This window comes from Drosophila miranda, chromosome 3 (genome assembly GCF_003369915.1).
Source record: "Drosophila miranda strain MSH22 chromosome 3, D.miranda_PacBio2.1, whole genome shotgun sequence".
NCBI classification, from domain to species: domain Eukaryota; kingdom Metazoa; phylum Arthropoda; class Insecta; order Diptera; family Drosophilidae; genus Drosophila; species Drosophila miranda.
In genome coordinates this window covers 16,243,107-16,257,019 of record NC_046676.1, presented here as the reverse complement: position 1 = coordinate 16,257,019, position 13,913 = coordinate 16,243,107, and the positions used below count along the sequence as shown (strand labels likewise).

Genomic DNA, 13,913 nt, shown 5'->3' with positions numbered 1-13,913 from the left:
AAAACAAAGCCAAAAGTGATCTGACGTTGTACTTCGATTGGGACCCAGCGAGCGCTATAGATACAGATACAGATACAGCTGCTCCTCGCATCTCCCTCTCTCTCTCACCGTCTTTCTTTCTTCTCCCGCTTTTTGTGTACTCTTTTTTGTTTGAATTTCAAAGTTGTGAAATGTTTTGGGTGTGAAGAGAATGTAGGGGAAGGGAAAGTGGCGGGGGGGTCGAGTGTGGTAGAGTGTGAAAGGGGCCACGGGGGCGGGTTAAGTAGATGCTAAACAGCATCAAAAATGACTTAATTACAATCATCCTGACGTATGTATCTCTCGATCAATTAGTGAAATGGCTATTTGCAAACAGTATCCGAGAGATACACTGCACTTGACCCCTTTTGAAATGTCTCCAAATCTGCTCGGAAAGGAACAGCTATTCGGATTGCTTGTGAAAATGTTAAAAACAGAACGTTTTGTATCTCCAAAGTGAAGCTTAAACGTATAACATTTTAGTGTTAAAGTGAAAGCCACAACAAAGCGTCTTACAGGGAATTCTAGCTTTCATAATCAAAGAATTATCTAAAAGCGGTTGCATTCTCCTGCAGCATGAGCTGAATGAAATTTCATTAGTCAGCGGTTGAGGCAAAGCCCCAAGCCCCCCTCCCGTCCATACCTCTCCAGACCTGGCTGGCATTCCTCTACGCACCGCAGCGCACAGCGCAACATAGCACAGAACACAGCAGGAAGCCAACCGGCTCAAGAAGCTGGCCATGCGGCTTTGGTTGCAAAAATAATAATTAAAAAAACATTCAACAGCAAATCAAAAATATCTGGGCCCAGAACGGGGCTTTAACTGAACGAAAACGGTAGTTCAGATACTTTTCTGCGCTGGAAAATCTCCCAATGCGTGTCTTTTGTTTGTACTTGCATCACGATATTTCACTCACGAAATTCATTCCAAAGCCAAACCCGATATTAGAATTCCCAACTAAGCTGCAGACAAGAAGCAAAGGAAAGAAGGAGAGAAGGAGAGAACGTGGCACGCAATAATCGTAATAACAATAATACAGCAGAATGAAGAACATGCCAAAATGTTGTAATGACTCAAAGTGAAAATAAACTTGCCCCAAAGCGGGGGGAGGAGTAGGAGGAGGAAGCGGAACACTCTTAGCCAGTTCTTGGGGAGGGATCTGGCTGGATGGCTGGAGTACGAGAAGGGAGTAGGTTGTGGGGCGTAGGACGTAGGGAGGGAGATGAGCAGCGAGAAGAAGGCGGCACGGCCAAATGAAAACTAATTGTACCGTAGCGAATTATTCGAGAGCCCCAAGTTGGGGACCCAGCGATGGAAAAGGAATTCGTAGAGCTACAGCGACGACAGCGCGACTAAGAAACAAAAAAAAATATATATATAAGAGAACAAAAATTACATTTCTATGCAAGTCACGGCGTTTGCCTCCAGCCTGTCGCTGTGTCCATGCTCCCGCCCCCGCCCCCATTCTCTAACTCTCTCTCTATCTCTCTCCCGCTCTTCCCCTTTAGTTCTCCCGAAACGCACAAACACATTTGTAATTGACGCAAGTTTCCAAAGTACCGCATTACATGGGTTCCGACTCTCAGTTTGGGTTCGGGTTCTGGGCCTCGAATTTGGGAGGTGGCAGGCAGGCAGCGATTGTGCCTGGCATATTGAACGAGTACGAGGGGGAAAAAAAAGACAAAAGGCAAAAGTCAACGGCAAAGTAGAGGGTAGCCATAATAGAAAAAGGCTAAAGAGAAGCGGCACGAGAACCGTTAGCAGTCGCTCGTAATTGGCATTTAAAAGTGTGTCGCATGTCGTCAGAAATACAGATACAGATACAAACACAGCAGCGAAGGCGAAGCGTTGATCCATTAATGGACAAAACTTCAGAAGTACCCCTCAATAATGATATAATTACATACGCAGGTGAGTCCATGAATAAATCTGCATGCAGCTGTTGAAAATCTCAAGAAGGAAAGTGCGTGAGGGGGTGGGCTCTACACTCTACAGGGTGGTTATTACGACCCACTTCCGCCCCGGACGGAAGGTCAGTGGTTGGTTCTTAGACATGTTCATATTTACAACGAAAATTCAATAATCAAAAGGGCACTTGGAATAACAGAACCAGGAAATATCCTCCATCGGAGGGCAGATATTTTCCAAGAACTCCCCCCGGGTTCTTCCACCTCAGCCACTTCTCATGTGGAAGGGAAGAAACATCTCTGGATGACCTTGTTCAACTTTGTACTCCATAAAAAACACACTATCCTGACCCCCAGAGAACGGGTGCTCCCTTAGAAATCGCAGAATAAGATACATTTACAGATACAGTTGCAGAAGCTGTAGCTGTAGCTGTATCTGGTAGATGTCCACCAGAAGATGGCAAAATGACAATGAGCCATATATCAAATTATATATAAGCGTGTACTTAAAAAACTACACTTCCGACCTTCGAGAGAGGGGGAGACCCAGCACGACATCCGGCAAATACACGACAATACTGCCCCCCGCTCAAGGCGATGTAAGTAAACGGGAGTAAGAGACAAGAAAAGAATCAAAAAGAAAAACATAAAGAAAGCAGAAGTAACAGCAGGGGCAGCAGAATGGATAGGATCGGAATGGGATAGTGGCCACAAGGGGCATAAATTGAACTTTTTCTTTTTCTGTTTTCTTTTTTTTTTTTTTTTTGCTGAGAAGAACATTCACATCTCTCACTCTCTCTCTCTCTGTCTCTGTCTCTGTCTCTTCTCTACTATACTTTTTTCTATCCCCACACGATTCATAATTTCTGGTAATTGGAGTTTAAGGCGGACACCTCCGCCGAACAGAACGAAAACTGAAAAGAAATTGCCTGACAACTTATTTTTGGAAGCGTGTTTTTTTGTTTTTTTGTTGGTTTTTTGTTTAGATTACGTTTTCCTAATGCCAGCAAATCGCCTTATTACGCTGTCGGCTGTCTGTGCAGTCCACCGAATGAAACCAGAATAAAACATAATGACAAGGTGTTAATTTGAGGCCCAACCAAGGAGCTCGTCAGCCGCATCATCATCATCATGGCTGTGGTTTCTTGGGAGGCAATGAAGTTATTAAATCAAATTCTAGGAGATGATAACTCAAAACTTTAATTTTGGATGCAGAAATTAAAACTATTTTCATCATTCGTGAGTGTTGCATATTTTATTTATTGGATAAATATTTATCTGCATACCCTCGGAGGAAAACGAGGTAGTAAAAAGAAACACACGCATATTGAAATATAAAATTCGGTTCAAAAATGCAAACAGTGAAATTATATAGAATTCACTTTGATTTGAGAATATATTAGATAAATAAATATTAATATTAAACACCTTAGGAAATATATTTAATATAAATATGAAATGTATTTTAAAACACTAAATATTTAAATCAAATATTTTCATATTCATGTCAAAATATAGCTGAAACACATTCATTTTGACAATTTCCACTCTCGGAAAAAATCGATTGGTATATATTTTTAAATATACATACATAGGTGTAAATATTAAAATTTCATGGTTTTTTTTCTCTGGTTGTAGGAAAAGAGGAAATTAATATGATTTCTAAAAGGCTGACAACATTTTTTTCGCTAAGAAACTAATGAATTTTCGCGAAGCGATAGAAAAAGCCATCAAACCTTTTGCCAAGTCAACAATTTTTACATTTCAGACAATACAAAAATAGAAAATATATAGATTTTCAATTTAAACTACAAAAAATAATGGCTTGAACGAATAAGAATAATAATGCAGCAATTGGAAATTGAGTTCCCCAATGCGACTGATTTACAGGTCATTCGAATAGAAATCCCAAAGCATATTTTGCCGAACATGCATGACTTTCCATTCGATTTTGAATTTATGATGGCTTTGACCGAAATATGAGCAACAGAACTTATTATTCACAGTGTCGTCCGACAGTCACAGTCACAGTCACAGCCACAGCTGTCTCCGACTCATTTGAAATGCCAATCAGGCAGGAAATTTCATTTGCTGAGGCCAAAAGAAGAAAACTTCAGTACAGCATACGGAAAATCAATCAAACATCGAAGAGATCGAATGTCAGTACCAGAAAAAGGAAACTTCTTAGCGGTGCCAAAGGCTACAATCGAAAGTTAAAGTTCCTTAGAGATACATGCGGTAAAGTGGAGATACTCGTGCAGGAGATACTCTTACGGTAACTAGCAGCGACAAGCAGCACTTTCAATTAGCTCAATTACACAACCCTGCAGCAGCGGCAGCAGCATCAGAGGGTGTAATAAGCCCCCAAGGATGGACAGCTGGACAGATGCACGAACAACCCTTTCAGCCACCTAGCCCACCCTTCCATACACGCGGACATTCGCGGACCAGAGACAATGAAAATCAATTATTTCTAGTAAAAAAGCCAGCGTTGCAAGCTAGCCAAAAGGTAAAAACAAAGCATGATTAAAGAGAACTTGCAACTTGCAACCCCCGTGGAGTGGAGTGGAGTGGAGTCGAGTGCATCTCCAGTTGCTGCACAGCCCCCGTGTTGCCCGGAGTGATGCATTCAATTAACAGCCGATGGCCAGAGGCCGCAGCCCAGAGACAGACAGATTCTGGCAAATGCATTTTGACTGTTGCATCAGCGACGAAACGGGGATGGGTGCCCGCCCAAAGGGGGCGGATGTGTGGATTGTTTGGTTGGCCTCCAGACGCACCACCAAAAAATACCTTCTGACTTTTTGCACCACTCCTACTCCTACTCCTACTCCAGCTGCCAATCGAGTGGTGGGTGGCTGCCCCTGGTCCGGCGGCAGGAGGAGTGTGTGCCCCTTCTATTTATGGCCTCCAGTCTGGATGCAGAATTTTACGAGTGGAGTGGAGTGGCATGCGTCATGCTCCCAGACACATTGGCGACAGTGGAGTGAGTGAGTGACGTTGCCGCATCCCAACGTATTTCAGAATGCATCAATGGAAATGGCAGTGGCAGTGGCAGTGGCTGTGGCAAAGTGCAAAAGGCAGACATGCTGATGACCCGCATGGAATGATGAAGATTCAATCAGGGGACGTGCACTTTACATTTGATTTGACCGAATGCCCGAAAGGAGATGCCAGATGCTCGCCTGCTTGAAGCTCTTAAATCCAAGATCTTTCGAATCCTGAAAACTTCTTTTTTTTAACGCATTCAAGTACGAAGAACTTGTTCCTCCCGAGACCTGTGTCTGTGTGGCATTTCCGGGCTCAAGTGCTCGTTCTTTCCCATTTGCTATTGGATTTCCCTTTCGGTTCGCTCGCGTGCCACCATTAGTAGGTCAGGCCTGGGCGACACACGGCAGCACCCCTAAAGGGGGACTTCTTCAGGGCTGCCACAATGTCTGATCTCTGGTTCAAGCGGCATTAGCAAAAAGGGCAAAAACTAAATCGTTTAACCTGCCCCTCTCTCTCTCTCTGTCTCTCTTTAGTCCATGGGATTCAGCGCATCCGCCTACGAGTGCACTTAATCACATGGCTGCTTCGCTCCTCCTTTGCCCGCTACCTTTTGGGCACGTAGGAAGTGACGTTTAAGGCACGTACGCAACGGCAACGGCAACGGCAACGGCGATGCTCGCTCGCTCCTGTCCGCGCTGGGGCGCCTACAGGTATGCAGTGCAGTGGCAGTGGCAGGTCTAGGCAGGAGAGCGTAAACGATGCCAAGTGGCAGATGCCAGGCAGTCCGGCAAAGGGCCTGCAGAGCAGAGAGCGACAGACAGGCGACGGTGACGACCCAAACGCTTGAAATGACGAGAAGATGCTGCTTCATGTGCTAATTGCGCTGTCAAGTCAAGTGTGGGCGACGACAACGACGACGAGGAGGAGCAACATCAGCAGCAGAAGCAGCAGCAACAGCAGCAACATCAAGCGGAAGCAACAGCTCAAATGCCAAATGAGAAATGAGGCATCCACCAACACACCAGCACACAAACACTCTCACACAGGCAATGCCATTAGTTAAGGGACGGGAAAAATTGTTGCATACTTTGCGCGGCCGCAAGAGCGTGCTCCTTTCATGCACGTGCCACCCAGCCATCTTTCCATGCCACAACTGGCAACCGAAATGAAGTAATATCCATGCTGGGGCTGCCTCCAGGCCTTGCCCCACAGGAATCAATACACTATCGAACACGGGCGCGAGCACGCCTTCTTGGGCCATGTTTTATCATGTTTTCGGTTTTTATTTGTCGACTCTGGCTGGGCTCTGTGCATAGGACCCAATGTTATTTTTATCGGCTCGAGCAGATAAGGGGCCGGCGAGCAGCAGACAGCCGGTGGCAATGGTGGAAATCGATTTTTCCAACCCTCCAACCAGCCCCAACAGCAACAATTGCCACACTGCCGCGGCTGTTTCTGTGCTGCCACTTCTCTGTTGCTGCTGCAGGCGTCGTGGGTGCCAGTGCCAACAGAAAGCTTGGGCTTCGGCTTGGGCTTCGGCTTGGGCTTGGGCTTGGGCCGTGGAAAATTACAGCTGTCGCCGGCGGCCACAGAATGCTGCAAGCCAATTGTAAAAGCCACAGGATGTTTCAATTTAAGTTTAAGTTTAAGTTTCGTTTCCATTATAGAAATGTGATTGAGCCGGCAGAGTCCAAACGAATTGAGAGGCAAGAATAAATTCAATTTCCTGAAAACATTCCCATCTAATTCTAAAGAATGATTCTCTCTATTGATTCTTCCTGGAAGTGGTGCCAAATGGTATCCATGCTTGAAGATTTCTTCATAATTCCAACCATATCAATGCTCGCTTTTTTCTTTATTGGAAATGTGTTACTTTGTATCCAATAATGTTCCAGTTGCTGCTTTTTTTCTACCCCACGAAATGTTATCAACATTATGAAATGTTAGCGACGGTCTCTGCGCTATATTTCGGATAAAAGCAATGCAATCTGCCATTAGAGAGAGAGAGAGGGCTCCATGCATTTGGGAACTTCAACCCCCAAAAAAAAAAAGGGAAAACTTTATCAGGGAACTACCACCCCGTAGCGGAAATTATCAGCTAGTCCAGCCGCCCAGAGGCCACCGAAGGTACAGGCGGGCAGGAAAAAGGTGGTGAGAGCCGATTGAATGGATGAGTGCCGGTTGAATACTATTGTTTGTGTCTGATAAGGGTGGCAAGAGTGGATCTCCCCATCCACCCCGTGCTGCTATCCACCCACCCGACAAGGACATTGAGCTTTATGGAGACAGATCTGGCCCAGAGAACTGTGGAATGTAGGTACATAGATTCTGGAGGTACTCACCCTAGCATGCATGTGCACATCATTCTCGCCGGGCTGTTGGACACCGGTGCGGATCTTTTTGTTTTGGGGCCCCTCGCTGACGACTATGGTGGCCCCTCCGCCGCCGCCGGCTCCACCGCTTCCGTTGCTGGCGCCGTTGTAGGGCATTGTGGTCGCCGTTGCGAACTGGAGCGAAATCTCGGGGCTGATTAAAGCTTGTTGGTGTAGAATTTTGGCGATTTTTTGGGGCCTAAGCCTCGACTCCGCGTGCGATAAAAGGGGGGTTATGCAATAGATCGGAACGATCTGGCGACTACGCGACCTCTTCTTCTTCTTATTCTCTTCAAAGCTTTGTCTCTGCCTCCACGTGAGACCTGAGACTTTATTTCTTTTCTTTGTATTTTTTGTGTCAGACAAACGCTCGTGAAACGCGCGCGATTGTTGTTGTTATTTGGTGTTGGTGTAATTTCTGTTAATGTTTCTTGTTTGTTTGTTAGTTTGTTTGTTTTTAATGTTGCTAATGTTGTTGTTCCTGTTGGTAGTGTAGCTCTCTTGCTTGTTTGTTTATTCTCAGCTTCCTGTAGCGCAGTGTAAAACACTTTCAAATTTTATTTCACTTTTGATTTGCGTGATAAATTTTCCGTTTTCATGTGGTTTCTCTGTGATTGTGGAACCAGCTGCAAGACGGATACAAAAAGAGATAGATAGAGAGAGAAAGGGAAAGGCTTTATTAGAAATGGATCAAAGGAGGGGAATATTTATATTATCATCTCTTAAATTTATGTGTCATTTCGCCACCGTGTGCCCCACTTGAGCACGTTTTCCCGCTCCAAAATTGTGAAAATCATTTAAATTGCAATTATTTTCCATTCATATTCGTACTTCAAAGAGTGCCCTAATGAGATCTAGTATTTGGAGGGCTGCTAAATGATGAAAACTATTCAATTGGAAATAAGTTCCAACCAGAACCAATTGAAAAGAAAAATAGCCAAAAAAATCATATTTTCCAATAGAAGAAATATATATCCACTAGGAGAGAATGGAAAGAAATTCCCGTTTTAATTGGAACTCAATCGGAACGCATTAATCAACAAGGAAACCCAACTAGGAGCCTCCCAAAACCATCGAACAACCCTCGAAAAGTTGTCAAAAAAAACCAGGAGCAGAAAAGCGCCGGCAAATAACAAAAACGAAGAAAAGCAAAAGAGAAACAGAAACAGAGCAGAGAGCAGAAGGAAAATGAAAAGCGAAAATTAAGGCATTGAAGGAACAAAAGGGAAAAATGGCCGAAACGTCAGAGTGACTTGTAAAAAGCGAGTGGGAGGAGGGGGCATATGAAGAGTAAAACAGCAGAACAGAACGACTGTGGAAATCGCATAAAAGTAAACTTGAAAAGTTTTTCGGCCGCCTGTGTGTGATGTGCAACCCTTATGGAAAATGGAAAATTCTCCGACCCGTCCCGTCCGCACACACAAACGCACATCTAGACTAGAAAAGCACACACGCACAGCAGACAGAGGGCAAAGGGCGACAGACGAACGGACGGACGGACGGACGGGGCCGCCGCTGCTTCTGCTGCCGACTTTGTTTTGTTTGTGGGGGCGCGCTCTGGATCCGCGCCGGGGTGGATTTTTCATTAATGGAACACACGAAAAACCGGGAACAGGCAACAGCCGAACGATGGGAACGATGGGCGGTGGAACGCGGCGTCAGCGGCAGCAGCAGCGGTGAACGGAGGATTGAACTTTCTGACGGGCGCTTTTCCTTTTTTGTTTTTGTGCGACGGCAACGGACTGATTGTTTTCCTTTCTGTTCATTTTCATTTTCCACATCCATTTCCACTCTGCTGCTGCTTTCTCCTCTCTTTTCGCATTTCGCTTACAAAATGGTGGCGCGGCGGCAACAACAGTAAATTTTGGATGCAACGTCGGTGGCCGTGATTTTCAGTTCAATTTCTCTAATTTTAATTTGGATTTCACTTGGGATAATTTGACATTGTTAAATAAAAGGGAACCGCAAAAATTTAAGAAACTGCACTCTCAGTGTTCGGACGTGCGAATGGGGTTCTGTGGCGTTCTGTTTTCTGCTTTTGACAGTTCTGCTGGGTTGCCGAAGAGACGTGGTGGGGTGGCAGAGTTGCCAGTGGGCCTGCAGTCCGCTTTTCCTACACTGCAAAATATTCGATAAGTATTTCGCAAAGTGCCAAAACACCACTCACACACGCACGTACGCACACGGACACACGGCAGAGAAACAGAACTACGAACGTACGAACGGACGAACAGAGTGGAAATTTGTACCGTTAGAGAACCTTGCTCTGTTGTCAGTCGAATGCAAGAATGAAGCCTGAGAGTCAAACACAGCCACGACACGAGATGAGCATCGCGCGGGGACACACGAGGCCAGCGGCAGCGGCAGCGACAGCGTCAGACAGAGACGGCGCACACTCACAGGTATGGAACGCAGCGAGAGAGCGCACAGTGTTTAGGGGTTGCAAGGTGGTCAGAGAGCACGGAGAGACAGGCCATCACTAGCACAGAGCGAAGGAGAGGAAGCAACGCAACGCAACGCGTGGCTGCATTTCCAAACTCGAAAACTGCAATCTACTACTTTTTCTGCTGCCACGCGCCTGTTTCTGCTACCTTTCTGCGTGCCACAGAGAGAAAGAAGAGAGAGGGAGAGAGCCCAATCAATGCGCCGCCGCGAGAAGAGTAACTTCTGGCCCTTTTTGTGGCGTTGTTTCGTGGGTGGCAACTCGCAGAAAAATCTTCCGGCTACCAGTTCTGCTGCTGCTTCTTCTTATTCAACATTTGTTGTTGCTTCTTCGCCCAGCGCGAATGGCGAGGCCAAAGCAAATGGGGGAAAAACTGTTCACACACACACACACAGCACAATCTTTCACTCATTGCGAAAAATCACTTTCACCGTTATGTAGCCCCAACTGCTTTTCCTGTTTGGCTTTACCTTTGCTGGCTGTTGTGATATGCTCTTTGCACCTGTCCTAAAGCGGCGGCACCTGGTTTATTTACTATTTTCCACAGTCTCCTTCTTTTGTTGCTTTCTCTGCCGCGGAGGCCCTTTTCCACACATACACAAACACACTAACAAAAGACGACGGCGACAGCGACGCTGGGACTTCGACGGCGACGACGACTGTGGCGAGACACAACAAACAAGAACAGAACCAACGTGCGTGCGTGCGAGCGGGACAACGAGAATCGATAACCGTAGACAACGCCGACAGCGACACAGCAACGACGATGGATGCCGCGGAAGTATTTAATTAAGCCAAAGTATTTAATTTAAATCCGTATCTGTGTGTATGCAAACTGCACAACACACCAACACTCACTAGCACACAATAACAGACTGTCTCGTAGCGCTTACAATGCGGGGGGAGAATGGGAGGCGGCACAGCGATGCTTTTCAGTACGCTTTTCTTCGGTGACGACCGTTCGTTCGCTGATTTCTGCTTCTGGGGAGCAAATTAACCGTTAAACCGAGCGCCACAGAGTGAGTTTCGAGAGTGCGCTGCCCGCAGCAGAAGAAACAGCGAAAAAGTAGCAGCAAGTGCGCTTGTAATATGCGCTCTTTACAGATACGCGCACCACACACTGATACAGGCTACAGATACACTGATACTCACGCAAAGCGAGAGAGAGGGCAATAAAGCAACAACATCGTAACGTGAGAGAGGGAGAGCAAGATAGTGGAAAAGAGAGTGTAGCAGCGTTATTACGCTCTGGCGATGTATTCTATGTCTCTTTAAAATGAATATTGAAGTACATCTCCCGCTCTCTCGCTCTCCCTCTCTCTCTCTCCACTCTCTTTACGTCTCTCTTGATGTTGTAATGAGAACGAAAAATTCAAATTCGACGCTGAACAGCGCACAGTGGTTCAAGGGTTATCAAACTTCGAAATAATCATGCCTTGTTTTGAGAATCTGGGAAGATCCGGTAGATTTGTTAAAGGCTTATCGCTCTAAAATTTGTTGTCTGTCTAGCTCTTGATAATATTTGTTGTCTTGTGTATTACTACAATAGTTAAATTTTTACCTTCGGATTCAAAAATTGCGCGGGAAGAGAATTTTCCGCACTGTCATTTAAGAGAGCCGGACTGACTGAAGAGAGTTCACTTTCTGCTGCGCTCACTTTCTCTCACTGTCACTCACCCTGGTGTACACCCAACGAAAGTGTCGCTTACGCTTTAGGCAATGTTACGATCTGTAGCGCGCATGGGTTTCAGAAAAACAAGAAACAGTTTTAGTTTGTAGTTTTCTTCTAATTTAGATTTTGATTATCGAATGGGATTGTAATTAAGGAAATTTAATCGCGAAGAATTAAAGGCATCCGTGGATATTTTAAAACAATTCCCGGCATTATTTGTAGTAAAAGAATTTCAAGAATTTATTTCCGAATATTTTTTGGATGGCCAAGGCGCTTCCAATAATTTTTTTTTTTTTGGTTCACAAGACGGAAAAATTACGGGTTAAGTGGAGAGTGAGAAAAACAAGGAATTTGTCTCTGCGAAGAAAATTCGAACATAATCTTTCCTTAAATAACAGATCAGATTTTAGTCAACGGCAGGAAAACACTAGGAAAGTGGCTAGGAGAGGAGCGGGAGAGCGGGGCCAACGAACGGAGCAGAACGTTTGGAGAAAGAAACGGCGAGAACATCTAGAGACAAAGCAGAAAGAAAGCAGAGCGAAGGCGAGGCCATGGCAGCAAAATTGTGCTACTTTAGTTCAATCTCGGCAGTTCAGTGAATTTTGGTAATCGTTAAAATCGTTAAAAAAGTTAAAATATATGTAGCAAACCAGAAAACAAGATCACAAACAAGATTCAAGCAACCGGACCAAAAAAAGAAGAAGGGAAAATTAACTGTAACAAGCAACTTTAACAAGTGAAAGAAAATGCGAAATGATTTGTGAAACGACCAAAAAAACAAAAACCGATGTTCGAGAAGACCTTTGTGGAATATCTGGTTAAAGCCCAAGAAAGAAAAAATAAAATCAATTGGAGACACAGCACGAACTTCGAAGCCGACATACTCTCCTCTGCAAGTTAGAGTATGCAGTAGAGCGACGTGTAAGCAAAAGAGAGTGTGGAGAGAGAGAACGATGCAAGCAGCAAATCACTCGCACCGATTCTTACGGTGTTTGTTTTGATTATTCCGTTTGCTGACTTCTTCGTCTCGTTGGTGGTTAAATTATAAAATTGTATTTGCATTTCATCTTTATATATGTATGAATGTATGTACATATGTATGCACTATTATTAATATTCTTTTGCTATTGATCAACTTAAATTTCTTTTCAGCCTTTTGTGTTATGTGAAAGTGAAATTAATAAGAATCAAACAAAAAGAAAGATGAAAAAAGAGAATTGTTAAAGAAGAAGATTGAAGGAAGACGGCAGAGGATAGGAGAAATACACTTTGAGAATGCGATGAGGAAAAATAAACCTGATTAAGTTTGCAAGCATATAAACGAATGCATTTATCCAATTACAAATGTTACAATTATCTAATTACGAAGTAGGAAAATAAGTAAAAATAAAAATAGTGCGTTTTAGTTGGCAATGGTGGTGGTTCGTTTTAGTCAATTATGATTACTCATTATGAATTAAAAATTTATGAATTAAAGATAATTCCTTGAAGTAATGTGAAGAAAAAGAGAGATAATAGGTATCGTTTTTGGGAGTTTTTCAGATTTGTATTACGCGCAGAATATTTCAAAGGAGGAGGGCTGTGACGCGTTGCTGCATAACATCAAGCAGAATCACGAATCCTCGCTGATGATCTGTGTTGGCTGATGTCAAACAAAAGCCGCTGGAAGGCCAATTTGATTCTGGAGACCGAACATTAAGGACCGTACAAGGACAAACAAATAGTGGGACCTGGAGCACCCCACCCCCTTACACACAGCACACATGAACACCACGCCGCTCTTTGGCAATGTCCACTACGTGGTCTGGACCGTGTCCATGTCCGGGGCGTTTCGCTTAATGTCAAAGAGCAGGTTAACAGCGGCAACAAGCTGCCATGCAAACAGCATAAACTATTTAATCTATGTGTGTGCGTGTGTGTGCGCAGATCCTTGGGGGTGGGGGAAAGTTGCATAATCGGGACGGCACCTACTGCAGTTTAAGCCCCGAGGACCTTGGGCCCAACTCCTGGGCAATGTTTGAACCATAAAATATGGATTTGGCCATATGGCCGGGATGCATGTGCGTATGTGTGCACAAGTTGGCGTCGGTCTCAACTTGTCGATGCTGCCACACCACCGCCCACCTCCCTCACTTGTTGCCGCATACCCCAGAAAACTCTATAGTAATCTCTATATGCCTGGAATGTTAAGCCTGGCAATTGAGGAGCCCCCACCAGATTAAACAGCTTAATGTATGTACATTTCTGTACACGTATCTAATGGATACATATGTACTTATAGGTATTTTCAAAAGGTACAGGAAACGTTCAAAAAAGTTAAACTCCATGAATCAGGAAAAGTCCATCCAGACCCCAGGAGGCAACAGACAGAAAACAGATCCCTTGGAATGAAATTAACGCCCATCTCGGGATATTAAACGGTGAGCAGTGAAAAACCGGTGCAACAGCTGCAGCTTTTGGCCAGGGGATTTGTATATATATTATAACAAACCGTTATCCGCAATATTCC

The 13,913-nt window shown here is 44.6% G+C and overlaps 1 protein-coding gene across 18 annotated transcripts in view; it reads right to left on the bottom strand.

Annotated features, from left to right (window-relative positions):
* The window catches only part of LOC108159163 (heterogeneous nuclear ribonucleoprotein L), a 98,662-nt gene extending 91,153 nt beyond the window's left edge, over positions 1-7,509 (bottom strand). For 11 of the 18 annotated variants that reach the window (XM_017292170.2, XM_017292171.2, XM_017292174.2 and 8 more), the window contains exon 1: positions 7,260-7,509. In XM_017292170.2, coding sequence (XP_017147659.1) covers positions 7,260-7,406 — 147 coding nt within the window. In that variant the 5' untranslated portion in view covers positions 7,407-7,509. The remainder of the gene's footprint in view (positions 1-7,259) is intronic. The other 7 variants (XM_017292175.1, XM_017292177.1, XM_017292181.1 and 4 more) reach the window with 1 other exon arrangement.
* Between the last annotated feature and the right edge of the window lie 6,404 nt (positions 7,510-13,913).